Consider the following 13,908-nt stretch of genomic DNA (forward strand, 5'->3'; position numbering starts at 1 on the left):
AGAATTCTAACTGAATGAATGAGAGATTAGTTTATGCTATTTTTAATGATCTCTTTCTACATTTCAGAAATGTGTAAGAAAGAGCTTTTGGCAAATCTCTTAGAATAATTTAACATCAACAGTAACAACCATGTTTTATATGATTGAATATAAATAACCTATATTAAATTGCTTACTGTTTGAGAGCGGGAGGATGGGAGATAAAAAGGGAGAAAGATTTAAAGACTCAAAATTTTTAAGAAATAAATGTTAAAAATTGTCTTTACATGTAATTGGAAAAAATAAAGTAATATTTTTAAAAAGGATCAATATATATATATATATATATATATACCTATTGTTTATGCATCAATTAATTTTCATTAACTGGTAATATTTATTAGCTTAGAGAAATTGAAAATTAAAGAAGAAAAAAAAGTAAAGAGAAAACTTCAAAAAAAAGAAGCACAAAAAATAGCAAAAGAGAGAATGGAAGAGAAAACTAGAGAAAATAATTCATCTAAGCATGGCGACCATAAAGGTATGCAGAAGTTTATAGTATTTGTTTGAAGAATATGTTTATATATCAGATAATTTTAAGTAATTGGGTATATATTTGGTAATTATATTGCTTTCTACTTAAGACTTGAGAAGGTGATCACTAAAAATGTACTAATCAGTCAACAAGCTTTAAAAAACTGCTTTGTTCCAGGAACTGTGCTGGGTGCTGGGCATACAAATATGAAAAAATACAACAGTAAGGAGCTTAAATTTTAATGGCCAACTGCTGAAATGAATACTTTCTCATTTGAACTTGACAGTTACATTGCAATAGGTTTTAAAAACCCAAATTTAGGCCACAAATTACACTAGAAATGAGTGTTGAAATCGGCAACTACTGAGTTCAAGTCCTGTTTAATGATGGCCAAGTCATTTAATCTCTTGTACTCCCGGCAGCTATAGGTTTCTGATTTGCATGGGTGGAAAGAGCTTCTGTACCAAGAATTTTACACATTGAATGACAAGAATAGCTAGCATATAGAGAGAACTTTAAAGTTCATCCATTGCTTTAAATATACATATACATATATAAACACCTCACTAATCTTTACAATAAACCTGTGAGACAAGTGCTATTAATTATTACCCCCATTTTATAGTTGAAGAAATGGAGCAGTTAAGTGACTTGTCCAATATCACACAGATGCATTTGTCCAAGGCAGTATTTGAACTCATATTGAGATCCTCACCTTAAGCCTGGTGCTGTAGCCCCTCTGTGCCTTTTTATCACTTACCAAGAAATCGTAGTTCAGGACCAAAATAAAGTACCCCTTAGGAGGTGTGGCTGGCAGGACCGTGATGGGCAACTTAGACATTAGACAAGAGAGCTTTTTACTAAGTTAAATCAACCCATCGTGTTCTCATTGTACATTCTGGTTGAATATCATTCTTTGGTTATATCTAAGAAATTATCAGAGAACACTCTAAGAAAGAAGTATTAAGACAACATACTATAAAATAAGAGAGATTGTGTGGAATGAGAAATGGTTTCTATAAGTATTTATTCTATCATGAGTCCTCCCTCTTACAAAAAAACAAAACATTTAAACCAGAATAGCCTTCATAATGACAACAGCTAACAATATATGCAGTATTCTGTACATATTTTTCACCTCATTACACAGAAAAGGGAACTTGAATTGGAAAACAACCATATCACAAACCACTGAGGATGTTCTTTTTCTATCTCAGCCTGAGATCCTGAGTGTTCTCTTGTGGACTTTCTTCACTGGTCTGGAACATTTTGTGAAATATGACAAAGCCAGAATTCTTCATTCTCTTGTCCAGAAGTTCCAGGTCATCCTGTCACCTGATCCTACCTACAATAAGGCAGAACTCCTGGGCTTCAAACATGATAGAACATAGCTATCTGCAGCTAGGTGGAAGGAGCAGTCTAATTAGACTAATTAGACCTCAACAACTAATTGTTTGACTCTCTGAACAGACCTTTGCCAAACCACTCATATTCTATTCTCATTCCCCTGTGCTTAGCCTGATCATCATTTCTCCATATTCTTCTCCTTCCCTACTGCTGGCTCTCTTCTCCCATACACTACAACCCCATCTGTAATTGGTGCCTCCATTTCCTTTTCTCTCACTCTCTTCTAAACTCATCTGCACTCTACCTCCTCGTTTCCTTACTCAACTAAAATTGTTCTCTCCAAAGTTACCAATGATCTCGTAATTGCTAGATCTTATAGTCTTTTCTCAGTCTTTATCTACCACTTGTCAACCTTTTTTTTTTTTTTTTTTTTTTTTTTTTTTTTTTTTTTTTTTTTTTTTTTTTTTTACTATTGATCATCTTCTCTTAGATATTTTAGAGAGAAGTCTTTAGATTTTTATGACACTGCTTTCTTCCAGTTATACCTCTCCAACTGCTTTTTTGTATTCTTTTAGTTTGATCTTCATTTAGGTCTTACTTGCTAACTTTGAGTGTTTTCTAAAGTTGTATCCTTGGTCCTCTTTCTTACACTTTATATATTATATTGCTTGGTAAACTCTTGTGAATTTAGTATCCTCTTTATGCAGATGATTCTTAGATCTATATATCCAGACCTAAGCTTCTCCTGACCTAAGCTTTCTCCTGACTTCTGTTCTTACATCACTGATTGCCTATTTCAACTGTATACCTCATAGGCTTCTTAAACTCAGTATATCCAAAGCAAAACTCATCACTCTTCCTAAAAGTTAAATTAAAAATTGTAAGTTAAAAAACTGTATACACATATTAATAACTACATAATGTGGTGTTATATTTGGTCTTTCTCAACTTATATAATAATTGATTTTATTATTCCACTTGATTAATATTGTAAATGCTAATTCTGTTTTAGGATTTGTACAAAGTTGCCATTTACTTGATGATAGGATTTTGCTGTGTATAAAACAAAATGCCGAGCAAATTAAATCTGGCATCCAGGACGCTTCCAAACTTCTCAGAGAATTACTTTCTTGGAAAGTAATAAACACAGAGGATTATGCAGATACTTATTTTAATAGCGGTTTTCTAAGTGAAAAAATGGAGCATCTCATTGACCATTTGGTACGGAAAAACAATAGAGTAAATACAAGGATTTTTCTGCATGTACTGAGTGAGATTGAAGAAATAAATCCCAAACTACGTGACTGGATCCAGAAACTCAATAATTTAGGTATGTCACTACCTTCTAGAGAAATTAATTTTGTATACTGAATGATCAGTTTTATTATTTTCTTTAAAAAAATTCTTTTGCCATTTGTTATTTGTAGATGTTTTTAAATGAAGAATTGCTAATGACCTAGAAAAAATTATATTTTAGGGAGACAACATGGTACACTGGAAAGAACATGTTCAGAGCTTTGAGGCCCTCACTTTGAATCCCAGATCCACTTTACAATCTATGTGACCTTGAGCTAGTCACCTAACATGTTTAGTACTTGGTTTCCTCAGCTACAGAACAATATGGGATAGAACCAGCTTCAATGCCCTTTTTAAACTATAAATTTATGATTGTGTTTTATGGGGGTTTTTTAACTTGCAAGTAAACTTTTAAAATTGTTAAAAACAGATATAGCTTTATAGTCACTTGACTTCAATAAAGAAACTAAAAGCCTACTGTTATTGCTAAAATTGGCAGAGAAGTTTTTAAAGGACCAGAAATAATTTCAAAAATAAGTTCTCATCCTGAATAAAATAAAAATACCATGTGGTGGATGTAGAACATAAAAGGAGTATGTATTAGGGTTGCTTTACTTTTTATGTGTCATGGATCCCTTTAATCCCTTTAGGTGAATTTTTTAGACTCTGTATAATTATAGCTACTGTTTATATAGTGCTTTTATATATAGTTCTTATATAGTGCTTTTAAAGTTTGCAGAGTGCTTTACAAATATTATCTCATTTGATCCTCACAAAAACCCTGGCAGGTAGATGCTATTATTTTACCCATTTTTCAGATAAAAAAATTGAAGTAGAGGTTAAGTGACTTGACTAGGGTGATTATGCCACATAAGTGCTTAGTCCAAATACAGTAATTAAATGTAATCACTAGAATAAAAATATCTAAAATCTTTCTAAAGTTGTTACTGTTTTATACATGAAGAATTTTTTGAAGGTTTCCCCCTTCCCCTCTACCCCAACCTGTACTGCCAGTGCCCTTCTTCTCTAACTGCTTTGTATTTATTCTCTATATACTTAAACATGTATTACCTCTCCTAATAGAATATAATAATCTCTTTGAAAGAAACGTTCATTTAATTTTTTAAAATTTATATCAAGCCTTGAACAGTTGCTGTCACATAGTAAGTGCTTACTCAGTACTTATTGATTGTTATGCCAACCTGCTAACTGCTGTCTTGATTTGCTGACTGGGTGGTATCTGGCGACTAAATCGCATTGTATAGTAACCATAAAATCTTGAAAGTATCAGGGAGGTAGAAGAAGTAGAAGCAGTTGGCCTGAACGCCAGTTTTAATGTATTGCTATATGTTGCCAAACTCTTGTCTTTCTGATTTCACTGACAATGTAATGTACTATATATTATAAAATAGAGTGAGATCTTACTAGTTTAGATCAGAACTTCTTAAACTGTGGGTCACAGTACCATAGGAGGTTATATAATTGAATGTGGGGGTTGTGAATAATTTGGCAATAGTAAAAGGTTTCAGATATTCTGCCAAGATTTAATTCTTTATGTAAAAATAAGCACATCCTTATCATTATTTATGCAGATTTGCTTTCATCTTTAATAAATTATAAACTTTTATGTATACTAAAGAATAGTTTTAAAATAATTTTCTTTATGACTTGTTATCAATAAATGTTTGATTTGCATAGCTGCTTTATATATCTATGTACCCTGGGGTCATATAAAAATTTATATATCTATGTACCCTGGGGTCATATAAAAATTTATATATCTATGTACCCTGGAGTCATGAGTGGAAAAAATTTAAGAAATCCTGGTTTAGATTATTTGGATTCCAAAAGATTCAGTTTATATTAATAAATAGTTAAAGTATAAAATACTTCAATTTCAGCACATTAGCAACTAAAAGTAGAACTGTGGTCTTAAGCTATTTGCTTTGATGACTGGATGAAAATGATCATAACTAGCTAATTAGTTGGTAAATTAGGTAAATGATATATTTGAAATATTTTTTAAAATTTGAACTATTTTAAATGTTTTTTTTTTTTATTGTTAAATTTTTTTGTTATCTTTTGGGGCACCTAGTTGCACAGTGGATAGAGTGGCAGGCCTAGAGTCAAGAAGACTCAATTTCTTGCATTCAAATCTGGCCTGGGAAAAAAAAATGTGTGTGTGTGTATGTGTATGTGTATGTGTGTGTGTAATTTTTTTAGATTGGGGTTAAGTGGCTTGCCCAGGGTCACACGGGTAGGAAGTGTTAAGTGTCTGAGGTCATATTTGACCTCAGGTCCTCCTGACTTCAGAGCTCATGCTCTATCCACTGCTGTATCTAGCTGCCCCTGGAATACTTTTTAGCTGTATAACCTTAGGTATCTCTTAGCTCTGTTTGTCTCACTTATAAAACGATTTGGGGAAGGAAATGACAAACTACTGCAGTATCTTTGCCAGGAAAACTCTAAAAGGGGTCAGGAAGAGTAGGACATGACTGGAACAATTGAAGAACAAATTTTAAATGCTTTCTCATAAAATATTATTTATTAAAATCGTATATATTTAAAATATTTCTTTGTTTTGTTAAGAAAAGATGAGCTTTACAACAAAGGTAAAATGGATATTTTTTTCATACCAGTGAAAACTTAAGAGAAATATATTCAATCCCTGTTTAACTCCTTAATAAGAAATAATTATGTTTTGATCAGCATTTTTTTTTTTTTAATTTCAGGTTTGGATGCTACAAGGACGTTTTTTTCTCGTTATGGTGATTCTGTTAAAAAGCTTGATTTTAAATTCATATCTATGCTCTGGGTTGAAAAATATGGTCATAAACTAGATCACATAATATCCAGTTATGAAGAGAGAAAGATAGTTGAATATTCCAATAATCAAGGATCATTGAAGGAAGCTCGTTATTTTATATGGCTATTAGAAGAAAATAGAGAAAAGTTTCCAGCATTGCATAATGCTTTAGATGAATTCTTTGATATAATGGGTATGTAACCATGGCAACAGTATCCCACACCTTCTAAGCTTTTATTCTGTCTAACTTTAGGCAATTCTTAGAAGATAAGAAGACTAAATTTTCAAATATGAGCTTGAATTTTCCAAATATAATGTATTTCATAATTTATTTGAAATATTTTATTTCAGAAATAGATATAAAAATGTTATCAACTTTGTTTTGGAGGAACTAAGTACTCAGAGTAATAGAATAATGAGGTTTTTGTTTGCAGTGCACTGTTATGAGTTAAATAAGATCTATGAAAAATGAAAATTCATTTTGATTATTGACCATTCTTTATTTTTATTTACCCAGGAAAAGCAGTGAAATTATATTTTTAATTGTATGTGGATTTTAGAACTTCCTACTAAGATGTTTTTAAGGTTTTGAGAGACAGCTTAGAAATGGACCCCTGTATTTGCTGCTAAAGATCAGCTTAGCTAATCCTACCCTACTTAGGCTCATCATCAGGTTGTTTACCAAAATGATGAATGTTTAAACTACAGCAGTTCTCAAAAACTATACTAAGTTATAGAGGTTTTTATGTCTTTCAGCAATTATTGGTAGGATAGTCCAGTACTTAGTTTTTGAGGACATTGGTAAAATTTTGAGGTTTGGCCATTTTAAAGGCCTTTTTGTATTGTATAAGTTAATATTGGCATTGATATTGTTATGTAAAAAGTGTATTAGTAAGGCAAAAGAGGCAATGTCTCGTATAAAAAACTCAAGAAAACATTAGATTGCTTAATATCAGTTAGTATGTATCAGTCAGTATACTTTTTAGCATAACAATAGTAATATTAGTTTTTATATAATCAGTTGGTATTTGTTTTTATTAAGACATGTTAAATGAATGACAATGGTTTATTTAAAAATACAATAACTTGGAAAACAGTGAGCCTAGGTTCTAGTTCAATCTGCCATTAACCAGCTGGATAATACTGTATAAATCATTGAATTCTTCTATGCTTCAATTTCCTCATTCCTTCATGTCTATTTGTGTGTATGTGAGAGAGCAAGCATGTGCCACATACATATGTACATGCGGACACATGTGCCTTAGAAACTAAACTGTTTTTTGCTCTCTTATTTTAAGAGGCAAAAATTAGAGGAGGGTCAGGGCAGAGAATTGTTTGACTCTGTAGCAAAGTATTAGTTCTCCGATAAGTAGATTCTTCATTAAGCCCCACACAAATAAATTGGTTTAATTCTTCTAATTCAGTTATTTAATGCTTGGAAAGTAATTTTAAAATCGATACTCAAAATATATTGCCTAAATTGGACTACTAGTATTATAAAATTCTACTCAAAAGATTGAGCTGAGAAAAGCAGAATAATATAAGACAGAATTTGACTCCAGGAAGTCATTCTCTGTGCCATCATTTAGAATTTTGGCTTTTGGAATAGTTTCACCTATGGATGTTTCTGTTGACTGCAGGGAATAACAATCAAATGGCAATTAATCAGAAAAGTATTTTTTCAAATCCTGTTTTAGCAATTACTCCAGAAGAACTAGAACAGTATGTTCTGTAGTTCTGTCATAAATGTCTTCTGTTCCATCTAATTTGCTTTTTAAACATATTTCTCTAACAGTTTTACTTTGAATTTTGATCAAGTTGTATAAAGACTATTTAGTGTGTACATTTATTTTGTTCCTTCATTTCACACTTGGTTTTAGTATGTTTTATAAAAGCATATACTTGAGATTTTCTTATATTATTATTTATCTTTTAACAGATGGTCCTTGCACAATATTAAAGAAGCAAGAGACTGAAGATATTTCAGTAAGTTATATCTATATTTAATTATGTAATGTTATCCTAATTCTCTAACATTTCAATGAAAAGAGTTTTTTAGTTTTAAATTTCTATTAACATTTTCTTACTTCAGTTTCGTTTCTGATTGTATCAATTCCCCAGTGCTCCCTAACTAGTCATTAGTGGTAACAAAGAATTTAAAAAGAAAAAGAAAAAAATTGGTTCTCCAAACCTAATGAACACGTTAAGTGAAACTGTGTATATGCAGTTTTCTATACTTATGTAGTCTCTTACCTCTTTGGGAAGATTGAAACACATTTTATCTTCTCTTCTGCAGAGCCAAATTTTGTCATCATTTAGATATCATTTGTTGTTGTTATTGTGTTTTTTTAAATTTACATTGTTATTATTTATATCATTTTTCTGGTCCTGCCTACTTCAATTTGTATCAGTTTATATGTCTTCTCATGCTTCTCTGAATTTAGGTGCCATGATTTGTTTAGATATTCCCTGTTCCATGGGTGTGTAATTTGTACATTTTTTGTTGTTGCTTATTACTACATAATCACAGAATTAAAGAATTTTATAATTGAAAGAACCATAACTTACCATCTAGTCCAATCCAAGACCACTATAATGTGCCTAATAAATGGTCATCCAGATTCTTTTGAAAGACCTGTAATTAGAAACTTAGCCATATCTTGAGACAGTCCATTCCATTCTTAGACTACTCTCATTGTTAATTTTTCTGAACATCTACTCTGAAGTTGCCTCTCAATAACTTCTAATCATTGCTTCTAGTTCAATTCTCTTGTGCTAAACAGAACTAGTTTATTCCCTCCTCTGCGTCAGTGGTGTCTCAGTGAAATGGAAACCAAGCCACTAAACCCTACATAAAGATCCTTGACCTAGAAAGCCACAAATCTTAACATTATTGATATTTGTTTGTATTTTGTTAAATATAATTTTAAGTCCATTTTAATCTGGTTTGTCCCACACTCTGGAGTGTTATGGGCTGGGCTTTGTGTTTGAAATCTCTATTGTACCTGACATATATTTGAGGTCCTTCACCATCCTAGATTCCCCCCTTTCAGATATTCTTTAGCTTATCGTTCATTAGTTTATGTTATCCTAGAAAGTGAACTGAATATTCCAGAAAGAAGTACAATGGGACTGTAACTGAGCTATTCCTGGAAGCTATGCAGTTTGGGAAAGCCAAGTTCCCACTGTTATTGTTGTTCAATCATATCTGACACTTCTTGACCCATTTGAGGGTTTTCTTGGCAAAAACACTAGAGTGGTTTGACATTTCCTTCTTCAATTCATCTTACAGATGAGGAAATTAAAGAAAATAGGTCATAATAAAGTGACTTGCCCTGGGTTACATAGCTAATAAATGTCTAAAGTTGTACTGGAACTCAGGAATATGAGTTTTTATGATTCCAAGTCCTGCTGTTCTACCCACTGTCACTACCCACTTAACTGCTTAACCATTTAAAAGAGCTCATTAGTTTTTTTTGTTGGTTTTTTGTTTGTTTTTTTTCTGATCATGTCCAACTCTTCATAATTCCAATTCAGGTTATTTTGGAGCAGCTAGATGGTTGGTGCAGTGGACAGTGCCTTGGAATGAGGAGGACTTCTAAAAATCTAGCCTCAGACACTTTACTAGCTGAGCAAATTACTTAACCCTATTTGCCTTATCTCTTCATCTGAAAAATGAGTAGGAGAAGGAAATGGTAAACCGCTCCAGTTTCTCTATCTCATTGGTATTTTCTCTGTTAGCTATATGATACTTCTGAATCAAATTGATTTTCATTGCACTAAAAAATGCAGATGCTTTTTATGTTCAATTTTATATTTATCACTTTATATTTATCAACTTTATATTTATCACTATTGAATTTCATCTTATATATTAAGCCCAATGATCTAGTTTCTCATGGTCTTTTTGGTTCCTGATTTTATAATCCATTGGGTTCCTGTCCCTCTCAGCTTTGCATTATCAACAGATATGATGGGCATGCCATCTATTCCTGTATTCAGGCCATGGTAAAATTGTTAAACAATCCAACACTAGGTAAAAATCTCTAAAGTACTCTTCTAGAGGCTTCCTTGCCACCTTGACATTTTACCCTTAAATATCCTCAAGATTGTTTTTATTAAATTGACACATAAAAACATTTATATTGTTTAGTTTGTCATTATGTAATTTGTCTCCTGGTTCTTCTTCCCTTTCCTTAGGTTTATGTAAGCCTTTCTATGCTTCTTTGAATTTGTCATATTTCTCATTCTATTATATTCTAGTACCATAATTTCTTTTTTTTTTTAAATCAATTTTTTTCTTTATTAAAGCTTTTCACTTTTCAAAACATATGCATGGACAATTCTTCAGCATTAGCCTTGCAAAATCCAGTGTTCCAATTTTTCCCCCTCTCCCACTCCTTCCTCTAGATGGCAAGCAATCTAATACATGCTAAACATGTCCTATAATTTCTTTAGTCATTCCTAATCCTTAGAAATCTACCTTGTTACTAATTTTTTTTCTCTTACAGAAAGTGGTGTTATGAGTATTTTGGTATATACGGGATCTTTCTGGTCTCTTTTTTAAAATTTCTTTTGCAGTATATAACTAGCATTGGAATCTTTGGGTAAAGAGTTTCATAATGGTTGTACCAATTCAGAACTCCATGTTTAACATATTTATATTGTCTTTACAATCCTTTTAATACTGGCTGTTCCAGTTTTCTAGGTGTGAAGTAAAATCTCAGGATGTTTTTATATGCATTTCTTCTTTTAATGGGTAGGAGTAATTTTCATATTGCTATTGATAATATGTGCTAATTTTTATGAATCTTTCATTGAAAAAATCCTTTACATATGTATTTAAGAGGCAATATGGTTTAGTGACTTGAAGATTAGCTTTAGAGTGAAGGTACTTGGGAAGAAGTCTTATTTCTGACATGTACTCTCTGTATGACCTTTCATCTAATTTCTCCCCATTCCCAAGTTACCCTCAAAGACAGGGCTTCTCATCCAGAAATCTCAAGTGTTAACATGGATAGATTTCAGGAATCTTTGAACTTGGATGGGAAAGATAATTTGAGAATTTAATTTTAGTATGAATGTTTTCTTTTGCAATCATATGCATTTAAAGATAAAGAACCCTTTATTTAAGGCTTTAAATTATGAATTAAGAGCCACTCTCCATCAATGGAGAAAGTTCTCTATACTAGGGCATCTTAAACTTTTTCCACTCATGAACCCTTTTCATCTGAGAAATTTTATGCAACCCTGGATATATAGGTGTAAAAAATAGGTAAACATTTACTGATAACTGATACTTCTAAACAGATTTATTTTAGAACAGTTCTTCAGTGTACATATAATTGTACAATTCATTAAAGATGAAAGAAATTTTGCATACTAAAGAGATGGATGTGCTTGTTTATTTTTATGTAAAGAATTAAATCTTGGTAGAATATCTGATACTTTTCACTGTTGCCAAATTTTTCACAACCTCCATGTTCAGTTACATCACACACACACACACACACACACACACACACCTACCTTAAGAAGCTTTACCTCATACCAGTGAAATTATAGATCATTTCCTCTTCCCCCAGAGAGATGCAAAATGTTGTCAACTTTTATTTTCTGCATTTGCTTTATTTGGGGTTGTTTTGTTAGTGTTATTGTTGTTGGTTTTGGTTTTTTAGTCAATTGAGAATGATATATGGTATTTCTTTTTTGCCAGAATAGGCCTCAGACAAAGGGTAAGATTAGGAGAGAATTAAGATAGAACAAAGAATAATACATAACAATGTTTACCAGTGCTTTCTGCTAGAATTTTATTCCAAATTAAAATTATTTTTGTGTTATCCATTGTATACTATCCTTCCCTTTTCTGTAGGAAAAAGCTCCACTTTTCTATTAAACTTAGAACAGATAATCAACAATTAGCGGTATAATACTACATAATGTCAATTCTTGGTTTTTTGTTTGTTTGTTTTTTAGTAGGACCTTCAGAGTCTTAGCACTTAACTTTAGCTGGAAATGATAGTTAACATGCTGACTATGACAATCAAGTATAGATGATGTTTGCTTTTTTCTTAAAACATTTAAGTTCCAGTTGCTTTGTTTTATAAGGATTTTGGTAAATATAGTGGGGGTTTTTCCTTAGTTGCCTTTGCAATTTAGTTTTATTGGATTGAATCTATAATGTTCACTTCAGAATTATATTCTTTAATAGATCTAAGAACTATCTTCTCTGTTTGGGCAAATAATTTTAGTTATTTATATAGGTTAAGTTAAGATAATGTTTTCTGAATGGAAAAAGCCAAAAATGTGTCAGTAGGCATGAGATCATAAAAGAATGTTAAAAATATTAATCAGTGATTCAATTATCTTAAATTACATAAAACCTGAAATTTGTGAAGTATTAACATTTTAGTTAAAAACAGCCCCTAGTCTGGCTGATGAGGACAAAATGGTATATATTTTAATTTTAAATGAATGATTTTAACAAATTTTTCAAATTATTTTTATTATTAGTTATCTAACTAAAAGATTTGAGGTAAAACTTTATAATATTCTGCATTTTTATCCATAAAATACCTTCCATCCAAAATTCATTTTACACAGAGCACTTCCTTATACTTATACTGTGAAGTATTATCACTCCTATTTTACAGATGAAGAGACAAATACTGAGAAAGGTGAAGTTATTTGGCCAATTAGAGGAGTTTTTACTTGAAATCAAGTTTTTTGAGTCAAGGCTTTTCCTACTATATCAGGCTAACTTTTAATGCCACTGATTGATCTACCATCCAGAGTTTGGTGTTTATAAATTTTCACTTCAAAAAATAAATTTTAGTGATTATAAAAGCTGAACATCCTGTGTCCTAGAATAATTAATGAAGGTATGTTAGCTACATATGCTGCTTAGGCTATATCTCTCTGTTTATTACTTTGGGGAAAGATTTATCACATTATTGGATCAGTGCTTCCAAATGTTCTTTTTTCAATGTATAGCAAACCGATGATTTTTCTCTTTTTTTTTAGTCTAATGGTATTAAGGTAAAAAACAAAACCAGAAAAAAGAAGCACAAGGAGTCAAAGGTAATCAGTCTTTTCTATATGTGTTCTAATTATTAAAGTGAGTCTTTCAGTTGGTTGATTCTTGTGGTAATTTTAAAATGTTTGGTGAGAGAACACTTTAGACTTTCCCAAATAAATATGCTGTTTTCATAAATGGTGATTTTTAGTTAGCTTGGTAATTAACTCCTTTACAATGTGTTCTTCTAAAAATTCCACAGATTCACAGTATAGAAGGGAGTTCTATCTTGTTCAGCCTGAACCTGAAAAGGAATCTCCACTGTAACCTCTAAAAGTAGTCATCCAACTTGGAGACCTCAAAGAACAGAGATTTACTTCCCAAGGCAGCCTATTCCACTTTTGGACATGTCTGTTAGTTAGAAAGTTTTTCAGTTTTAAATTTGCTTTTTACCAGCTTTCACACATTTCCCCTAGTTTTGCCCTTTGAAGACTAAACAAAACAAGTCTAATCCCTCTTCTACATGAAAACTCCTCAGATACTTGAATACAACTGTTATGTTACTTGTGGATCTTTTTTCCAAACAAAAGTCTTGACATAGTCTTTCTGTCCTGAGCTGTGCTGAGCAATTTATTCATTTTTCTATATTTCTTCCTCAAAATTTAGTCTGGTGTTCTTTAGAGAGGAGCTCACTGTACCAACTTAGCTCTGTTTTCTGGACTTTACATTTTTAAAAATTAACCTGTTAATATCGAACACTAAAACTAATGGTAGAATAAATTTGTAATGATATTTTTTTGAGAAAAGGAAAAACAATAGTTTTAATGTCTGAAAGACTAAAATCTATTATATAAAAATATATTCTCTAAAATGTATATGAAATAGAGATTGCTGGAAATATTTATTTGAAATATTCCAGATGATAGAATG

The 13,908-nt window shown here is 31.5% G+C and overlaps 1 protein-coding gene across 5 annotated transcripts in view; it reads left to right on the forward strand.

Moving 5' to 3' along the window:
* TTC3 (tetratricopeptide repeat domain 3) overlaps positions 1-13,908 on the forward strand; it is a 170,764-nt gene that overhangs the window by 106,181 nt on the left and 50,675 nt on the right. For all 5 annotated transcript variants that reach the window (XM_031959270.1, XM_031959268.1, XM_031959271.1 and 2 more), the window contains 5 exons: positions 384-520; positions 2,874-3,191; positions 5,890-6,156; positions 7,903-7,949; positions 12,987-13,043. In XM_031959270.1, coding sequence (XP_031815130.1) covers positions 384-520; positions 2,874-3,191; positions 5,890-6,156; positions 7,903-7,949; positions 12,987-13,043 — 826 coding nt within the window. The remainder of the gene's footprint in view (positions 1-383; positions 521-2,873; positions 3,192-5,889; positions 6,157-7,902; positions 7,950-12,986; positions 13,044-13,908) is intronic.

The sequence above is a fragment of the Sarcophilus harrisii genome, chromosome 3, assembly GCF_902635505.1.
Source record: "Sarcophilus harrisii chromosome 3, mSarHar1.11, whole genome shotgun sequence".
Classification (NCBI taxonomy): Eukaryota; Metazoa; Chordata; class Mammalia; order Dasyuromorphia; family Dasyuridae; genus Sarcophilus; species Sarcophilus harrisii.